Source organism: Pelophylax lessonae (assembly GCF_965119305.1).
Source record: "Pelophylax lessonae genome assembly, chromosome: 3".
NCBI classification, from domain to species: Eukaryota; Metazoa; Chordata; class Amphibia; order Anura; family Ranidae; genus Pelophylax; species Pelophylax lessonae.
Window position 1 is genome coordinate 228,042,416 of NC_138770.1, and position 20,152 is coordinate 228,062,567.

Genomic DNA, 20,152 nt, shown 5'->3' on the forward strand with positions numbered 1-20,152 from the left:
CTGTGGAACCTAAGGGGTTAATCCTCCAAATTGTGTAATAAGGCTGTTTGACCCTGTCATCTCTAATCCTCCCCTATTGTTACTCTGTCCCCAATCCATTTCCTGACAGTGCAGAAGCTTGGGAGCACTCTGCGCATGCTCAGATTGGTGTGTATTGCTAGCAAGTTTTTTTTTTTTGTTTTTTTTTTGGGAGGGTGCATGTGATTGGCACAGGGCCAATCAACACTGTCCAGACAGAGGGCCAGGGGTCATGCAGACTCATAGGACAGTCAGAAGAGAATGAAAACACATCCTACAAGCTTAAAACAAAACACTGATAGAAGTCACAAGACTGCTATATACTGCTGATGAGAAAAGGTATTTAGCAGTTTATATTTCCTAAAATAATTGCATTTCCATTTTCTGTGTTCTGTGGGAGACCAGATATAGTGAATGCAGGGTCCTGGGTTCAGTAACACTTTAAATCTTCCCCTCCATTTTAATGTTTGTATTTGCATTCAGGTTAGTGGAGTTAACTTGGGCCTTTTGCTTTCCAATTCAGCACTGGCTTTCATGTGTGTTCAACATGTATATGGAGATCCAGCTAATATCTTTAGAATGCCAAAGCTGGATGAAAGATTGTGACCCAAATATCAACCATCCTCTACTTTTTATCAAGAGCAGAGACCTTGCGAAGCTTTAGACATGTTTCCAGAGGCTGGCTTTGTTCACCCTATTCAGAAAGGAAAGGTTTTTACCATGCCAGCATCAGTTTATTGCAGTATAGCTGAACATTTCTTACTTGCATTATTTCTGCAGCACATTTATTCAACAGGCTTGACACTTCAACAGCTTTTTTTTAACATAGTCAATATACTTGAGGCTTTTCCAATCTGCAGTTTTTTTTTAAAGCAAATGATGGCGTACAGAGTCATTCTGCCTTGATAGCTTGTTATAAAGTCATGTGACAATGGCCTGGGCCTGCATCATTTCCATGTACAAAAAGTAGGGGTAGCAAGATTCAGGTTATGACCAATCATGGTATAATAAGCATAGATTATTAAACATTATTCTATATTACATATGTTTTCAGATGAAATAATTGAGTCCATTTCCATAATTGTATACACACTTTCCTGCACCATATCTTTACCAATCATGAACAGGTCAGTTCTGTTCCTCATGAGGCACTCAGCCTATTAAATGGCAATACATGGAGCAGACAGTATCCATTATTTTAACTTGTTCAGTCCCTTGCCCATCAAACAAGCAAATACTGTCATCACCATCTTTGGTTTCACTTCTACTAGGTCATCAGGTAGAGCATATATCCGGGCTCCTATTTTTCTGGCAATGGAAATAGCATACCTATAAATGGAATAAGAAAAAAAAAAAAGAGGTTAGAATTTGTAATGTATTGTGAGACAATATATGGGGCTGCATCATAGAATAGTTTGAAACATCAATGTCAAACAGGTTATCTTCATTCACCATACACAATCCTCCGCAATCATCAAAATTTAAATGTGTAGTAAAAAATAGTTTATTAGCTGCAACCGATGAGCGACAATCAACCACCCAAAACTGAGGTTTCCATTTTTGTCTGTAGAGTTAAAGTGAATGTAAACCCTCACATACTGTATACCCAGTGAAATGAACAGCCTCAGATGATACACATACTGTACACAGAGATTAAACAAATCTCGCCTACATATGTTTTACATGCATATCTGCTGTCTTCAGCTTGCTATATTCTTTAGAAAGTGAACATTGTGTTAGAAATTTTCTCTTACTGTTCAGCACTGGGAGTGTAGTCTTTGCATACACTGTGTGACAGCTGATTGGAGGAAAGGCACACACCCCCACACCACATAGGCAGAGAAAGGAAGAAATGTGTTGTGATGAGATCAGCTCTCTGCTAATCTATCTATAGCACCCACCCCGACACAAAATTCAGCCTGGTTTTATCTCAGTTGATGGAGAACTCGTCTGAAGTTATCACGTTGATAACAGAAGAATGGAGCAGAAGAAAGCCACGGATTTAATTCTTTGGAGAGAGATAAGAAAGCTCTGCAGATTTACAGTATCTCACAAAAGTGAGTACACCCCTCACATTTTTGTAAATATTTTATTATATCTTTTCATGTGACAACACTGAAGAAATGACACTTTGCTACAATGTAAAGTAGTGAGTGTACAACTTGTGTAAATTTGCTGTCCCTTTAAAATAACTCAACACACAGCCTTTAATGTCTAAGCCACTGGCAACAAAAGTGACTACACCCCTAAGTTAAAAATGTCCAAATTGGGCCCAATTAGCAATTTTCCCTCCCCGGTGTCATGTGACTTGTTAGTATTACAAAGTCTCAGGTGTGAATGGGGAGCAGGTGTGTTAAATTTGATGTTATCTTTCTCACTCTCTTATACTGATCACTGGAAGTTCAACATGGCACCTCATGGCAAAGAACTCTCTAAAGATCTGAAAAAATAATTGTTGCTCTACATAAAGATGGCCTAGGTTATAAGAAGATTGCCAAGACCCTGAAACTGAGCTGCAGCACGGTAGCCAAGACCATACACTGGTTTAATAGGAAAGGTTCCACTCAGAACAGACCTCACCATGGTCGACCAAAGAAGTTGAGTGCACATGCTCACCATCATATCCAGAGGTTGTCTTTGGGAAAGAGATGTATGAGTGTTGCCAGCATTGCTGTAGGTTGAAGGGGTGGGGGGGTCAGCCTTTCAGTGCTCAGGCCATACGCTGCACACTGCCTCAAATTGGTCTGCATGGCTGTCATCCCAGAAGGAAGCCTCTTCTAAAGATTATGCACAAGAAAGCCCGCAAACAGTTTGCTGAAGACAAGCAGACTAAGGACATGGATTACTGGAGCCATGTCCTGTGGTCTGATGAGACCAAGATGAACTTATTTGGTTTAGATAGTGTCAAGCGTGTGTGGTGTCAACCAGGTGAGGAGTACAAAGACAAGTATGTCTTGCCTACAGTCAAGTATGGTGGTGTGAGTGTCATGGTCTGGGACTGCATGAGTGCTGCCAGCACTGGGGAGCTACAGTTCATTGAGGGAACCATGAATGCCAACATGTGCTGTGACATAATGAAGCAGAGCATGATCCCCTCCCTTTGGAGACTAGGCTGCAGGGCAGTATTCCAACATGATAAAGACCCCCAAACACACCTTCAAAATGACCACTGCCTTGTTAAAGAAGCTGAGGGTAAAGGTGATGGACTGGCCAAGCATGTCTCCAGACCTAAAACGTATTGAGCATCTGTGGGGCATTCTCAAACGGAAGGTGGAGGAGCGCAAGGTCTCTAACATCTACCAGCTCTCTGATGTCATCATGAAGGAGTGGAAGAGGACTCCAGTGGCAACCTCAAAAGCTCTGGTGAACTCTTTGCCCAAGAGGGTTAAGGCTGTGCTGGAAAATAATGGTGGCCATGCAAAATATTGACACTTTGGGCCCAATTTGGACATTTTCACTTAGGGGGTGTATTCACTTTTGTTGCCAGCAATTTAGACATTAATGGCTGTGTGTGGAGTTATTTTGAGGGGACAGCAAATTTACACTGTTATACAAGCTGTGCACTCACTACTTTACATTGTAGCAAAGTTTCATTTCTTCAGTGTTGTCACATTAAAAGATATAATATATAATATATATATGTATATATATATAATATATTTACAAAAATGTGAGGGGTGTACTCACTTTTGTGAGATACTGTATGTGCCTAGGTCAAATTTCATCAATCATGTTTACATCCACTTAAAACTACCCAAGAATTTCTCATATATTTCAAGGACAGTGATTGTGATATGTCTGTGCATTACCTCTCCCACTCTCCCTGTGAGCTTTTTAAATGTATTTTACACAATAAAAAACACAGCAGGAAAAGCAGGAACATCAAAATCTTGAACAAATTCTTTGTTCTGACTCACCGATGAACTCCCCCAGCAATATAAGAACACTGTAGGGTTTCTTGGTACTCCAATGAAAGCTGAGTAGTGAATGCTACGCAAAGAGTGTTGTATGCCTGTATATCTTCCTACCAAATTCTGAGATAGATAGATAGATAGATAGATAGATAGATAGATAGATAGATAGATAGATAGATAGATAGATAGATAGATAGATAGATAGATAGATAGATAGATAGATAGATAGATAGATAGATAGATAGATAGATAGATAGATAGATAGATAGATAGATAGATAGATAGATAGATAGATAGATAGATAGATAGATAGATAGATAGATAGATATTAACATTAATTTATTTCAATCAAGGCAAAAATGTCCATTTGGTAGGGAATGTTTGTATTGCACAGGATAAAAGATAATATGCTATATGGAAAGAATACACTCACCAGAATACTAGGGACCTGAACCCTTAGGGGCCCATATACAGGGTGGCAAGGAACCCCTGAATACTGTCCAGTACTAGAAACTCCTATTCATAAACTAAATACCCTCCTACATCAACAAGAAAAATTAATTAAAAACATAAATAAATAACTTACTTTGCATTCTTCATTTTGTCGTCATCTGAAAGGTTATTCCTTTTTACCATCTCTGCATTGACAGCCTTAGGGGCAATGGCATCAATTAAATCAAGCACAGGCAGGCTGGTACTAATGGACTTATCCTGAAAAGAAAGGTTTAGCACAGTATGAAATATGTACATATTTACTGGTTAGGCCAGGGGAGAATCTTTCTGAAATGGGTATATTATTCACTAAACCTTGGATGATTTGCTACCACAAACAAGGCACTTTACTTGTCATTCAGGCTTTGTGTGGATTTTTCATGTCTCCCAGCTGACTTACAGTTTCTGTTACATAATATCGATAAATAATGCCTTGTAAAAGGAAAAACACATTTAAAGGATCAGTTCTCGATCAGTTCCCCTTTTGCAAAAAAAATAATAATACATGCACATTTTTTTGCAGGTAAAAAAAAATATGTGCATTTATTATTTTTTTACACAGCAGATTGAGGGTGCAATGGAAGGGTCCTGCAGACTGTCAATCATCATCATGTCTGCTCATACCTCCCATATGGGCAGACAGTTACTGAACTGCAGGAGGAAACAATAAACTATAAGATCGCTCACCAGTGCCCTCACAGTTAATTTAGAACTACAAGCCCTCTGCCACAAAGGCAGATGTGACTTGTAGTTAGTTCATCCATAAAAAACTGTGAATGAATGTGGCAACCATGTATGTGAAGCTGCTTTTGAATTGTGACAGGGGTTGGAGAGAGGATCCCCTGTCTGCTGACACAATGAGGGATCTGGGGTGGTGCAGACATGTACATTATTATAACATGTTACATGTTACACCCTAAATACGGGTTTAATCACTTAAGCCCCGGAGGATTTGGCTGCTAAAAGACCAGGGGGTTTTTGGGGGTTTTTTTACTGCGTGACTTTAACGGACAATTGCGCGGTCGTGCGACGCTGTACCTAAACGAATTTGATGTCCTTTTTTCCCAGAAACAGAGCTTTCTTTTGGTGGTATTTGATCACCTGTGTGATTTTTTTGATCATGCGCTATAAACAAAAAAAGAGCGTCAATTTTGCAAAAATAACAATATTTTTCACATTTTTTTATATGAAATTCCCCCAAAAAAAATGTAAAAATCAAAATTTTTTAACATTTTCGGCCAATTTGTTTTATGCTACATATGTTTGGTAAAAAAAAATCGCAAAAAGCGTATTTTGATTGGTTTGCGCAAACGTTATCGCGTTTACTAACAAAGGGAAAGATTTTTGTCATTTTTGGTGTTTTTTTTTTAACGCGTAATGGCGGCGATCTGCGATTTTTTTTTCGGTACTGCGACATTGCGGCGGACAGATCGGACCCTTGACTGACATTTTTGACACTTTTGGGGTTACCAGTGACATTACTGCAGTAATCAGTGCTATACATATGCACTGTTACTGCAAAAATGACACTGGCAGGGAAGGGGTTAACTGTATTGGAGAGGGAGGGGTTAAGTGTGTCCTAGGGGCATGATTCTAACTGTATAGGGACATGGCTATTGGTGTAAAAACAAAGATCAACGGTCCTACATAGTAGAACCGTCTGATCTTCATTTTTACACCAGGGAGAATGACGGGCGGCTTGTTTACATAAGCCGCTCCGCCTTTCTCCCTTCACCGGAGCGATCGTAGTGTGACCGGCGGACATCGGGTCCGCCAGTCACACGCACTGACTTGTCAGTGAACGAGCCGCGGCGGGCGCGCGCCTGCCCGCAATTGGCTCTCAAGTCAGTGACAGGCGAGTGACGTACCCATACATCACTCTGCCTGGCCGGGGCTGACCGCCGCAGTATATAGTCGTGCGGCGGTCGGCAACCGGTTAACATGTAACATGTTACAAAAGTAAATTTTTCCTTTAAGTAAGTAAGAATTCATGATTCCATATTAAAGTTTTATTCTACTTATATGAACTTGTCACTCATTCCTGACTTTCAGTATTTTTATGTTTTTTCAAAGCCCAGTTTTAACCAGATGCTTTCTTTTATTTTACTTTACTGTCTCAATCGCAGGTGGCGATGAACCGCAGCAGCAATGCAGAGGGAGAGGAAGTCATGGGGAACAAGGTTCTTCTATGGTTTCCTGAGTCACTGGGGTAGCGATCCGATTGGATACTGGTTGCTTATTTTACTCTGGTAGCCATCTTAGGTGTGGCAGAGTCCATTAAAGATCCTGGTCCCTCGGTTTGGCTCATTTTTGCGGGTGGGTAGAGTTTGGAAAGGTACATCATCTGTTAGGGACAGTACTAGCGATAAGGAAAGGTCCTTGACGAGGAGGGAAAGCATAGAGTCGCAACTCTCTGAATACCTTCCTGATTAGGCACAAGGCGGCCAGGTCACATTCTGTCCCCTCTCAACAGACGTTGTCGGTTCGGCTGGAATCTACTTCACGGTTTTGGAAACTGTGAGTGTGCCTTGCTAGGTAGCTGTCCCACCGTGTTTATTGTGAACTGATGCTGCAATACTTCAATACAAGTTTTATATTGCACCTGACTTTGTGAATTATTGCCATTGTACCATGCTGCACCCCGCCTACATCTTGCGCAAATTGTTGGGGCTATGCAAATCTTGTAAAATAATAACATATGGAGATTTGTAGATTAGTCACAATAAGGAGCTTTCAGTGGCTCGCTGCAATTTTCCAATCTCTCCTAATTTATTTAAATTATTAATGAGATAAGGAAAAAAAAAACAAAGGGAGTAAATATGAACCAATGCACTTAAAGCCTTGCATTGTGTGAAGGAGCGGTAAAGCCCAGACAGTTTTTAGCAATGCAAAGCAGGAAGCATAACCGTTGTATGTAATCAGTATATGACTGCCCTAAAATTTGTATACAGTATATACACACACACTTATTAAAACCTAATCATACGATTATTTACATTAAGCTGATTTATTCTAAATGTTCATATAAACACATTGAAAAGACTGGGCATGCCCTTCAAGCAATACAATTTAAATATAAAATAGACTTTGTTACATTTTTTACCTTGAAGCTGGTGATGAAGGTGTCCTTGTTAGCATCTCTCAGAGTTTCATTTACCCAGTTTATAATAGTTCTGTCATCAATCTTTGCACCTTCTCCAAGGTCGCATAATACATTTAGTGTATACCTAATAGAAGAAAAACCTCAGCATAAAATACATCCGTATGTTCTACAAACAATGTGAAAACATTAAAGCATCTTTAATGATTCCATGTGTAGAATGCAAAATAAAGTGAGTCCTTTGTGCAAAACTTCCAAACGAAAAGCTGCAAGTGCTCAGCGCGATGATTACTCAATCCACTCAGTAGTAATCCTTACGTTTAAAATATCATCATGACAGAGGTAAGATTCAATCACTTACCTTATGGTGGGATCCCCCTCTGTCTCCTGTCCCCTCGTGCCAAAAAAGGGGGGATCCCACCATCTCATCCGCCTGGAGCAAGCCATAAGGAGAGTACATCTTTAGCCTGGACGGCTATACAAGCTCGATTGGTCATGGTGCTATAAGGCACACATGACCCCCCAACATCTGGTAAGTGATTGAATCTTACCTCTGTCATGATATTTTAAACGTAAGGATTACCATTACCCGCAATGCTGCATGAGAGCGGAACTAGGGAGGGAAATTAAAAAAAAAAAAAAAAAACGTTGCACAAAACACAAAACACATTTTATATTATATATATATATATGTATATATATATATATATATATATATATATATATATATATATATATGCACACACACACATATATATATATAAAATTATATTATTGATTCAATTATAATTCATGCGTTATATATATATATATATATATATATATATATATATATATATATATATACACACATATATCTATATATAATATATAATGCATGAATTATAATCTAATCAATAATATAATTTTATTATATATATTATATATTAAATAATAAAATAATATTATTGATTCGATTATAATTCACATGTTTGTGTTTCAAATTTATCACATCTGGGATGTCTACTAGAGTCTTGTTTTGGTCAGGATTAAGTCAGTAATTACTAAGAATTGTAGGCCTATAATACATAACGCCAAATTTCCATGAAAACAATTGTACCGCTTTTGGTATGTAATTCCTGACATAATCATACCGCCAGGGAGGTTAAGGTGATTGGTCACTTTAAGCTGCTGTTCTTTCTATCACAACCTTTTTTTTTTGCTGCAAGATTTTCCTTAAAAAATATGTTGTTGTTTTAGAGGGTAATATTATGGGGTTTTCATTGATATTGGGGGTATATTGCTGATAGGGCCTTTATTTTAAGTTAAACTGTATCCAGTTTTTCGCCATGGCTTCCCTTAAATAAGAGTGGACTTTTGTTTTGGGGTGTATTATTTTTGGGTTTTCATTTATTTTGGGGATGTATTGTTTTTTTTTTATTTCTCTTTTTTTTTTCTTTTTAGCTGCAAGGCTTCCCTTTAAAAATGAGTGGACTTTTTATTCAGGGGTGGTATTACAGGTCCTTTGGAAGGGCTTGTGGCCTCGAACAAACAAACATTTTTTTGCATTGGTGAATGTCCTCCATGGCAGTGCCCAGTTTCGCATGCCCTTTTTTGATAATAACTTATCCATTATCCTTGAAAATGGTCAGCACTAAATAACAAAATTATAGCTCCCAACTGTCCCTGATTTCAAGGGACTGTCCTTGCTTTGGAACAAAGTCCCTCTGTCCCTCTTTCCTCCTCATTTGTCCTTCATTTTAGTGTGATCTATATAGTTGTATATAAAATGCACTTTTTATCTTTCAAAAAGTGTTTCCCAGTGCTAAACCTTCCATCTAATTTCTAAACGAATGCATTTTTAAATTTCGAACGCCAATATAAAGTAATAGTAGTGGTAAAAAAAATGTAAAAAAAAAGCACTTGTGGGTTTAACTAATCGTGGCGTGGCAGTGGGTGTGTCCTGTCTCTACATACTTTTGCTAATAGGTGCCCCTCGTTCCATCTCAGAAAGGTGGGAGGTATGCAAAATTAGAATCCTTTTAACTTCAATGAGGCACACAGTTAAATTAGTGGTTTGTGGACTTCACCTTGGGTTGAAGAACCTGCATCGAACTGAACCCAGGCAGATTCATGCATCCTTAGCAATAGGATACCAATGAGAATCTGATGAATTATGCTAGTATAAAAATATACACATGAATAATGCAATATTTTCCCGATGCTATTGTCAGTGAAATTTAGTTCTATTTATATATACGTTTCCTGACAGACTCCATGGCATCATACGTATCGGGCTAGTTCCGCCTCCAATCCTACCCTATAGGACACCCACTCCCATAAATCTTTTTTCCTGTTCAGCACCTTTGTTCCTTTTTTTGTCTTTTTACGGTGCACAGTACCTGTATCCTACCTGGTGGATCTGAAGGGATGGATAGCTCCGGCGACTTGGAAATGAGTCGCATAAATCCGCTAAGCCCTAGCTGTGGCAGGGTATGGAGTGGGGCACTTGAGGACATGTTAGCCAGGGGCCTGAAACCCAGCTGCTGCGAGTGGCTTGTTGCCCAAGAAGTCCGGTGTATGCAGCAATAAAGACTCCTATCCATCCCTGGTGTCTAGTGGGCCTCTCTGAAAGTAAGTGCTCTTCCCTCCATGGCAGTGGTATGTTGTTTTCTCCCTTACCTCTCTTCTTGCTCCCTTTTCTCTTCCCTGGTTTCTAGTGTCCCAGGGCCGGTCCGCTTCAGCGTTCCCGCCGCCCACCAGTTTGCGCATGCACGGTAGTGGTGGTCAGCGCGGCGCGGGCGCAGTAGGTTCCGGCGGTGCTGCTGGATGATGTAAGCGGGCGCCATTTATTTTTAAAAATGAATGACAGTGTCAGCAGTCTGTGTAGGGTCCTACACACTGGAGAGAAGAGCCTGGACAGTGCCTCTAGTTCCTGCCTACTGCAAAGCTACCAAGACATCTGGAGGTGAGACCGATCCCCAGGGTTGTGGGGGCTCTTTTGTTTTCCCCTCTTCTTCCTCTCTGATCCTGTTGTCCGGCTTATCTCTGTAGGTCAACGCCAGAGATGAAAGCCTCGCCGTCCTCCTGTGGTCAGCCCGCCCATAGCAGGTACTTATGGCATAGGAGGGTGGGATGGTTAGAGAGGGGGGATAGGGGCGTTCTTCATGTCCCTTGCTCCCTGTTTGTGTTCTTGCTTTTTTCTTTTTTGTTTACAGCCCTCCTAGGTCTGATCCTCGTCACTCTTCATGCAAAGAAGTCGCATCACCGGCATTCTTCATCAAGGTCCAGACATAGATCCCCGTCCAGCCCCCGGCGACATGGGAAAGACCCCGCCTCGCCCGGCCCCTCTCAACACCCAGACAGAGCGGGTTGTTGGGATTGTGGTGTCCGAGTCCCCGAGCCAAGGTCAATGTGTGACCGATGTTTCTCCCAGGCTGCGGGCGAAAGGGACAACTCCGACCAGCGGCTGGAGTCCTTAATTGAAGTGGGTCGTCAAAGACTCTCTAGCGGAATTGGGAGTCGGGCAGACTCCGAGCCCGGTGGTAAACCCTCCATATTCTCCCCTCGGAAGGGCACAAGGCCAAGAGGAGTTTGGGTCTTTACAACCAAGTCATCCATCAGCAATGCTGTCAGAAAGTGACTTGGAAGCAGAAGATCCCTGCTTGAGGTTCGACTTTGCTCTCGTCCCTCCCTTAGTCAGGGCGGTAGCAGAAACCCTGAACTGGGAAGATCCAGCGGTTTCCCCACCAAATCAGAAGAAGTACTTCAGACAGCTGAAAAAGGAGCGTCTCAACTTCCGCTTTTTGGGTGAATTGGGCGAGGTCATCACTGATGAATGGAGCAGGGTGGAGAGGAAGAACTCCATGCTCTCGAAGATGTCTAGACTCTACCCCTTTAAGGAAGAGGAGGTAAAACACCTGGAGTCTCCCCCCCGGTAATGAGGCTGGTCAAGAATGTTACCCTCCCATTAGAAGACACGGTCTCTTTCAAGGGCCCTTTGGATAGGAGAATGGATTCTGATCTCAAGAGAATCTACCTGACGGATGGTATGGCCTGCAAACCGGCCTTAGCTTTGGCTGCAATGTCCAAGGCTATGGAACTGTGGTCTGACAGTGTGGACGAATCCCTCTGGAGTGTCTCAGAGGAGGTTGCCAGAAGTTCTCCGATTCAGGAACTGAAGATGGCCTTGTCCTTTTTGGGGGAGGCTTCTATTGATCTTATCCACCTTCTGGCCAGGGTTATGCTATCCTCAGTTATGACTAAGTGGGCCCTTTGGCTCAGGCCTTGGGTGGCCGATCCGATTTCCAAGCAAGTGTGGTGCCGTATTCCCTTTGAAGGTTCCTCCCTCTTTGGGAATAAATTGGATGATGTCATAACCCGGGCCAGCCGGGTGGCAAATCTGGGTTCCTTCCCCAAGATCAGCGCCTTTTCAATCAGAAAAAAGTACAGCCCAGAAGGCATGCCCCAGACCGTGCCAGGGAGGCACGTACCTACAGGCCTGGCAGAGAATTTGGGCTCAACTGAAGGTCAAGACAGTCTTCCTCCGGGAAACCATCAAAGAGTGTCCCCTCGGGCGACCCGAGAAGTATGGTGGCTTTCAAATGACTCTTAGACGTACATCTCAAGGAGAAGAACATTCAGGGGTATGAGAGATGATTATGGCCACACACACCTACATAGGTTGAACTGGATGGACTATTGTCTTTATTCAACCTCACCTACTATGTAAATACTATGTAAAATACTATGAGGAGCAACCAAGTCCTTTTGAGATTGGGCCCGCCCAGACATGTCAGGTGGGGGCACGTTTGCTACATTTTTGACATGTCTGGGCAGCCTCGATCCGGGACTCTTGGACTGTCAGAACAGTCTCGTCCGGACACATGTGGACGTTCAACAGGGCCCCCAAACTAAGGTTCTTCAAAAGCTTCAAATACTGCTGTCCTATGTGGAGTCCCTGGTGTCACAAGGGGCAGTCGTTTCTGTACCAGAGCATGAGCACAGACAGGGAATGTATTCCCCTCTCTTCATGGTCCAGAAAAAGAATTGCTCTTGGAGACCCGTTATCGACCTTACATACATAAATCAGTCCATCAAGAAAGAGAGGTTCAAGATGGAAACGCTGTTGTCTATCCAGCAGGCAGTGCAACAAACAGACTGGATGGTGTCAATAGATCTAAAGGATGCCTATTTTCATGTCCCCGTTGCAAGGGATTTTCAAAAGTACCTCCGGTTTGCCATCGGCCACTCTCACCTACAGTTTACCTGTCTCCCCTTCGGGCTTTCCACATCGCCACGGACCATTTTTAAAAGTCTTGTTGGCTGTCGAGGCCCTGTTGAGGATAAGAGGCATTCGGCTCCACCACTATTTGGACGACCTTTTCCTTTTGTCCTGGGAAAAAGATCAGTTGGTGGAGCATCTGGGTCAAGTCGTGTCCACCTTTCAGAGATTCGGGTGGCTCCTGAATTTGGAAAAGAGCCATCTAATTCCTACTCAGTCTCTCGTTTATCTCGGGGTCCTGTTCGATACAGTGAGAGCCACAATTTCCCTCCCGGAGGAGAAAGTCCTGTTGATCTGAGACAGGATACTCCGTGCTCTTTCATCTTCTCATCTCCAAGCTCCTCAGTGACTGAGAATCATCGGGACCATGGTCGCCACGGCCCCCATGGTGAAGTGGGCGTTGTGGAGAATGCGGCCCTTTCAGAGAGGTTTTCTCCAGCAGTGGGACACACTTCATCTGGACCAGCCCATCTTTCTAACCCCTTTCTAACCCCTTCCATGAGGGCGAGTCTTCTGTGGTGGCTTCATCGAGAGAATCAATGCCTTGTCCGACAATTCTTTAAAGGAGTAGTAAGGCTAAGGCCCCAGAAGAGGCCGAGATTCCCCAAATGGGATCTTCCGTTAGTCCTCAACTTCCTCTCACAACGGATTCATGAATCGGCTTAGCCTCTTACAGTTAAGGATCTTACTCTTGTGACTGTCTTCCTGGTAGCCATTACCTCAGCTAAGAGGGTCTCCGAGCTTGGGACCTTAGGAGCTAAAGAACCCTTCCTAACCTTTTTTCCGGACAGAGTAGTCCTAATCCCTATGTCGGAGAGGCAAGACCAAAGATTACTTCAGTATTTCATGAAAATCCGGAAATAGTCCTGCCTACCTTTAGACAGGATGAAGGCTCCTCCATCCATCCACTTGATGTTAGGAATTGTCTCAAACCATACTTAGAGGTTACGACTCCCTTTCGGCAGTACTTGTTGGGGGGAAGAATAAGGGATTACATGCTTCTTCAAGAGCTATCTCTTCCTGGATCACTCAGACCATCCAGTGGGCTTATGGGGCAAAGGGCTTGGTGCCTCCAGTGGTGGTTACGGCGCACTCGACTCGGAGTGTCTCCACCTCCCGGGCAGTTTCCAGACACGTCGCACCTGAAGTGATTTGTAGAGCGGCATCCTGGTCTTCCATCAATACATTTTTGTCACATTATTTTATTGAGCCAGCGGCTCTTTCTTCTGTTAATTTTGGCTGACAAGTCCTGTCGGTTGACAGAGTTAATTAAACTTTTGTTCAGCATCTGCCCACCCTGGTGTGTATGGCAAGTTATTTCCCGATACATATGCTGCCATGGAGTCTGTCAGGAAACTGGAAAATTGTTATCAAATAATTACCTTAATTTTCCTTTCCTTATGGACTCCCAGTTCCTAAGTAGGCTAGTTACAGAACAAAGGTGCTTAACAGGAACAAAGATTTATGGGAGTAGGTGTCCTATAGGGTAGGATTGGAGGCGGGACTAGCCCGATACGTATGCTGCCATGGAGTCCATCAGGAAAGGAAAATGACGGCAAGTATTTGATAACAATTTTCCAGTTTATGGCAATTTTTATATACACATCAATAAATTTACGACAATGTTAAGACCGTGGGCTACTAGTTTGGAATGGGGTATACACTGTATTACCAAAAGTATTGGAACGCCTGCCTTTACATGCACATGAACTTTAATGGCATCCCGGTCTTAGTCCGTAGCGTTCAATATTGAATTGGCCCACTTTTTTCAGCTATACCAGGTTCAACTCTTCTGGGACAAGAAGGTTTAGGAGTGTGTCTATGGGAATAATCATGTGCTCAGTGCAAAACACTGCACAATCATGTGGCCATTGAAAACACAAATATTAATTAAAAGTGCTATTAGTGAAAATTTAGTCCATAAATAAATAAATAAATGTGTAATGAGAAATCAATAAAAGCTACTATGACCCTTAATTGAATATGCTAAAAGTTCATAAAAAAAATTATTAATGAGTGAAAGTTCATAAGCATGTGTCAAGTGAAAACATCCTCTTCGAAAGTGCATATAATTTTCCAAAGGTGCTTGTGCTCTCCACCCCCCCCCCCCCCCCTGTGCTCCCTGACTCCCTCCTCAGTGATTTCCAGTTCCCCCAGTGCTCTCCAGCTTCCCCCCCTCCCCCTGTGCTCTCTATCCCCCTGGTTTTCCCTGCCCGACCCCCCCCCAGTGCTCCCCCCCATGGCTGTGCACCCCCCTGCGCCTTCCAACCCCCTTGCAATGCTTTCCAAACCCCCCTTAATTCTCTCCAGTCCCCCCCCCCGTGCCCTTCAGCTACTCCAGTGCTCTCTGCTTCCCCTGTGCTCTCAGGCCCCCCTAGTGCTCTTCTATCATGTCTGCAGTCTCTGACCTTCATTTGTATCATGTCCGCAGTCTCTGACCATCTCTTGTATCATGTCTGCAGTCTCTGACCATCTCTTGTATCATGTCTGCAGTCTTTGACCACCACTTGTTCCATGTCCGCAGCCTCTAACCACCTCTTGTACCATGTTCGCAGACTCTGACTACCTCCTGTATCATGTCCACAGCCTTTGAAAATCTCCTGTACCATGTCCACAGCCTCTGACCACCTCCTGTATCATGTCTGCAGTCTCTGACCACCTCCTGTATCATGTCTACAGCCTCTGACCACCTCCTGTATCATGTCCGCAGCCTCTGATCACCACCTGTACCATGTCCGCAGCCTCTGACCACCTCCTGTACCATGTCTGCAGCCTCTGACCACCTCCTGTATCATGTCCGCAGTCTCTGACCACCTCCTGTACCATGGCCGCAGCCTCTAACCACCTCCTGTACAATGTCCGCAGCCTCTAACCACCTCCTGTACAATGTCCGCAGCCTCTAACCATCGCTTCTATCATGTCCGCGATCTCTGACCATCTCTTGTCTTATCATGTCTGCGGTCCATGAGGGGGTGACTGAGAAGGAGTCAAAAGTGGGAACGCTGTCGGGATGGGGATCGCAGGAGAAGTCAGACATATGTGGACTGTGGAGAGGAGACTACAGGATAGAACCAGAGCATGATGCACCTAAGAGAAGGTCAGTGACAGTGCTGCCTGGCCAGTCTGAGGGGGGGGGGGGGTCACTGATGTAAAGGCGAGTGAATACAATAATGTAAGGGGGCACTGTTTATAAAGGTTCCCTCTTATATCAGGACCCCCTCCTTTTCCTTAGTGCATTCACTCTGCGGAAGGTGGTCTCTGGTCACCAGAATCCCCCCTGCATCAGAGTTCCCGGAATTACCCTTTACATCAGTGTGCAGGATCTCCCCTTACAGTGCAAGGGGGAACTCTGTGGATGCTGATGTGAAGGGGAGCTCTGATGTGTAAAGGGCAATGCTGCAGACCCTGATGTAAAGGGGAAAGGAGTGGACTCTGATAGAAGGTGGTCTCTGGTCACCAGAGCCCCCCCCCCTTATATCAGAGTTCCCCTTTAGATCATGATCTGCAAAATTCCCCTTTATGTCAGAGTTTCCCTGCCCTGTAAAGGGGAATCCTACAGACTCTGATGTAAGGAGGAACTCTTTGATGGCTGGGTTATATTAACTTGACCTTCGTGTATATAGAGAAATATGGTTTTTGACTTTTGTTTAACTTAAACACATTGCTAAAAGCACTATCTACATGTTTATAGTTTAACTATTGATATTTGTACTGTTTAGCACAGAATACGGGCATTTTAGGTACTTTTTTGCAATGTCAGTGTGGGGGGGGGGATCTTGGGTGAGTTCCCATACTTTTTTTCCCAGGACATGACCCCTGGTGATGCCCATATTACAATTTAGCGCAGGGTTGTATTTGCATCCACCAGTTGTATTTGAGAATGTTTGACTATTCTTGCGGAAGCCTATTTGTGAGGTTAGGTGCTGTTGTGGACGAGAAGGCCTGACTCTCAGTCTTCACTCTTATTTATCCTAAAGGTGTTCTATCGAGTTGAGGTCAGGACAGTCAAGTGCCTCCTTCCCAAACTCACCCATCCATCTCTTTATGGACCTTGCTTTGTGCACTGGTGCGCAGTCATGTTGGAACAGGAAGGGGCCATCCCCAAACTGTTCCTACAAAGTTTGAAGCATGAAATTGTCCAAAATGTCTTGGTATGCTGACGCCTTATGAGTTCCCTTCACTGGAACTAAGGGGCCAAGCCCAACCCCTGAAAAAGAACCCCACACCGTAATCCCCCCTCCACCAAATGATTTGGACCAGTGCACCAAGCAAGGTCCATAAAGACATGCATGAGTGAGTTTGGGGTGGAGGAACTTGACTGGCCTGCACAGAGTCCTGACCTCACCTTTGGGATGAATTTGTGCAGAGACTGTGAACCAGGCCTTCTCGATCACAACAGTGCCTGACCTCAAAAATGCTCCTCTGCAAGATTGGTCAAACATTCCCATAGACACACTCCTAAAACTTGTGGACAGCCTTCCCAGAAGAGTTGAAGCTGGTATAGCTGCAAAGGGTGGGCCAACTCAATATTGAACCCTACAGACTAAGACTGGGATGCCATTAAATTTCATGTGCGTGTAAAGGCAGGTGTCCCAATACTTTTGGTAATATACTGTACGTTTTTCTTGTTTATCTTGCTTATACCCTTTAGTACATCCTACTACAAGCTTACAGAGCAGATAGCTAAAAATTAAAGGGGATGTGAAATAACACAAAATGCCTCTTTCTACAAACACTGGTAAACAGAAACAGCTACCCTGGGGGCCTCTAGGGCACAGGGATCCCAGGTAGCATTAGCACTCCCTCTAATAAACCTAGTACAGCAATTAATATGCTTTTATTTTGCACACTCCTGTAAATGTTTTCATATGTTCTGAGCTTATATAACCGGAAAACCACAATTGGAATCCAAAAGCCTACAGCACCCTCTAGTGGATTTTCTAAATAAGGACATTTCTGGATTTGTATGAGGGCAGAAGATCCAGTGAGGTTTGTGATTACCTAAGACTCATCAATGGGTTCCAATTAATTTTTATCACACCAGGTAACTTAGCTCTCTGGACATATTGTTTTGATATCAGTTAATGTGAATACACGTGTTGATGAGTACAGTTATTGTATAAACTGTATTGTTTGCAATATTTTGTCCTGTGGTTTTTCATAAATAGTAACATAAATTATGTCATGAAAACTGACATAAATTAAAATTAACTTTCAGTTTAAATTGGCTAACTACGTTCTAGGTGCATTAAAACAAAAGGTGTGAAAAGTTCCTACAGGTTTTTTTTTTTTTTCTTTAAAATCAGCCTAAACCTGAGTAAAATAATCCTGCTCTTTCTTTGATAATGCACAGAAATAAAGCCTGCCAGAAAATGGAGAAAATTATTACAAATACTATTGTCTGGCAGTGTTTCTATGGAGAAAAACCCGTGTTGAGGGAATTACATTGGCTGTCATTGTTCATCTAAAGGTGGACACATACTATAAGACAATCAGGCAACCAATCGTCTGGTTTTCCTCGACGTTTTAAATCAAGTCGAAACCGAAGATGGATATAATGTACAAAAGTTTCCGTACAACAAAGGCTTTTATTTTTTATTGTTTATTGTTTCTGATTATGTTCTGTCTTTCATATCTGATTTTTTTGGGCCAATGTTTTGCGATACGGCACTGCGTTATTTTAACTGACAATTGCGCAGTCATGCAATGTTATAACCAAAAAAACTTTATGTTATATTCTTCCCCACAAATAGAGCTTTCCTTTGGTGGTATTTGATCACCACTGCATCTTTTATTTTTTGTGCTATAAACAAAAAAAGACACACAATTAAAAAAAAAAAAAAAACAATATTTTTTACTTTCTGCTATCAAACACATCCAATAAAAATGTTTAAAGAAATCGAATTTCTTCATTCATCTTATGTCAATATGTAGTCTGCTACATATTTTTTGGTAAAAAAAAAATATATATATTTTTTTTTTTATTACTAGTAATGGCGACAATCAGTGACTGCGATATTGTGGCAGACATTCTGACACTTGTGATACTTTGTGGGAGCTAGTAACACTAATACAGTAATTAAATATATATATATATATATATATATATATACTATATATATATATATATATATATATATACATATACAGTATTTGTATATTCACCCTTATTTGCCTTTGGACATATATACTGTAGATAGATAGATAGATAGATAGATAGATAGATAGATAGATAGATAGATAGATAGATAGATAGATAGATAGATAGATAGATAGATAGATAGATAGATAGATATCACACATAGGAAGACATAAATGTGTAGTACTGCTGTGTTGTTGGTGAATGACTTACCTCCTCATTAGCTGCCACACTAAGGCCAGTGTGAGGGTACGATTGCCTTCAAAAAGATTCTGGCCACCTATACCCACTAGGGAGAATCTAGCTTTGTTCCTTCCCAAATCAATGGCATAGTTACAATTCTCTAGCTAAAGAAAAAATGAAATATACCCAGTTAATTTAAAATGTTGTATGAGAGATGTGAGTTACTTTATAAAGTCTATATAAACATTTTGTTTTGTTGTAGACTAAGGGAGAGTTAAAACCATGACTAAACGCATGACTAAACGGTGGAACTGTATACACCTGATACAGACAAAGCCAGTACACCAGGATTAAATCCAAATATAGTAATTTACTCAAGTTCTATATCAGGATAACTCTGTTTCAGAGAGATGGAGGTCCTCTTCATCAATGTGACAGACAAAGCAAAATTAACAAGCACAATGTAGATACACTATATTACCATAAGTACTGGGACGCCTGCCTTTATACGCACATGAACATTAATGGCATGCCAGTCTTAGTCTGTAGAGTTCAATATTGAGTTGGCCCACCCTTTGCAGCTATAACAGCTTCAACTCTTCTGGGAAGGCTGTCCACAAGGTTTAGGACTGTGTCCAAGGGAATGTTTGACCATTCTTTCAGAAGTGCACTTGTGGAGGTCAGGCACTGATGTGGATGAGAAGGCCTGGTTCGCAATCTCCCTCTAATTCACCCCAAAGATGTTCTATCAGGTTGAGGTGAGGACTAGTCAAGTTCCTCCACCCTAAACTCGCTCATTCGTGTCTTTATGGACCTTGCTTTGTGCACTGGTGGCAGTCATGTTGGAACAGGAGTGGGCCAACTCCAAACTGTTCTGACAAAGTTGGAGCATGAAATTGTCAAAAATGTCTTGGTATGCTAACGCCTTAAGATTTCCCTTCACTGAAACTAAGGGGCCAGGCCCTACCCCTGAAAAACAACCAAACAGTATAATCCCCCCCTCCAACAAATGATTTGGGCCAGTGCACAAAGCAAGGTCCATA

At 42.2% G+C, this 20,152-nt stretch overlaps 1 protein-coding gene across 2 annotated transcripts in view; it reads right to left on the minus strand.

Annotated features, from left to right (window-relative positions):
• Window positions 1-935: 935 nt before the first annotated feature.
• PLS1 (plastin 1) overlaps window positions 936-20,152 on the minus strand; it is a 200,169-nt gene continuing 180,952 nt past the window's right edge. For both annotated transcript variants that reach the window (XM_082252256.1, XM_082252257.1), the window contains exons 13-16: window positions 19,140-19,273; window positions 7,528-7,651; window positions 4,519-4,643; window positions 936-1,347 (exon numbers count right to left, since the gene is read on the minus strand). In XM_082252256.1, coding sequence (XP_082108382.1) covers window positions 1,212-1,347; window positions 4,519-4,643; window positions 7,528-7,651; window positions 19,140-19,273 — 519 coding nt within the window. In that variant the 3' untranslated portion in view covers window positions 936-1,211. The remainder of the gene's footprint in view (window positions 1,348-4,518; window positions 4,644-7,527; window positions 7,652-19,139; window positions 19,274-20,152) is intronic.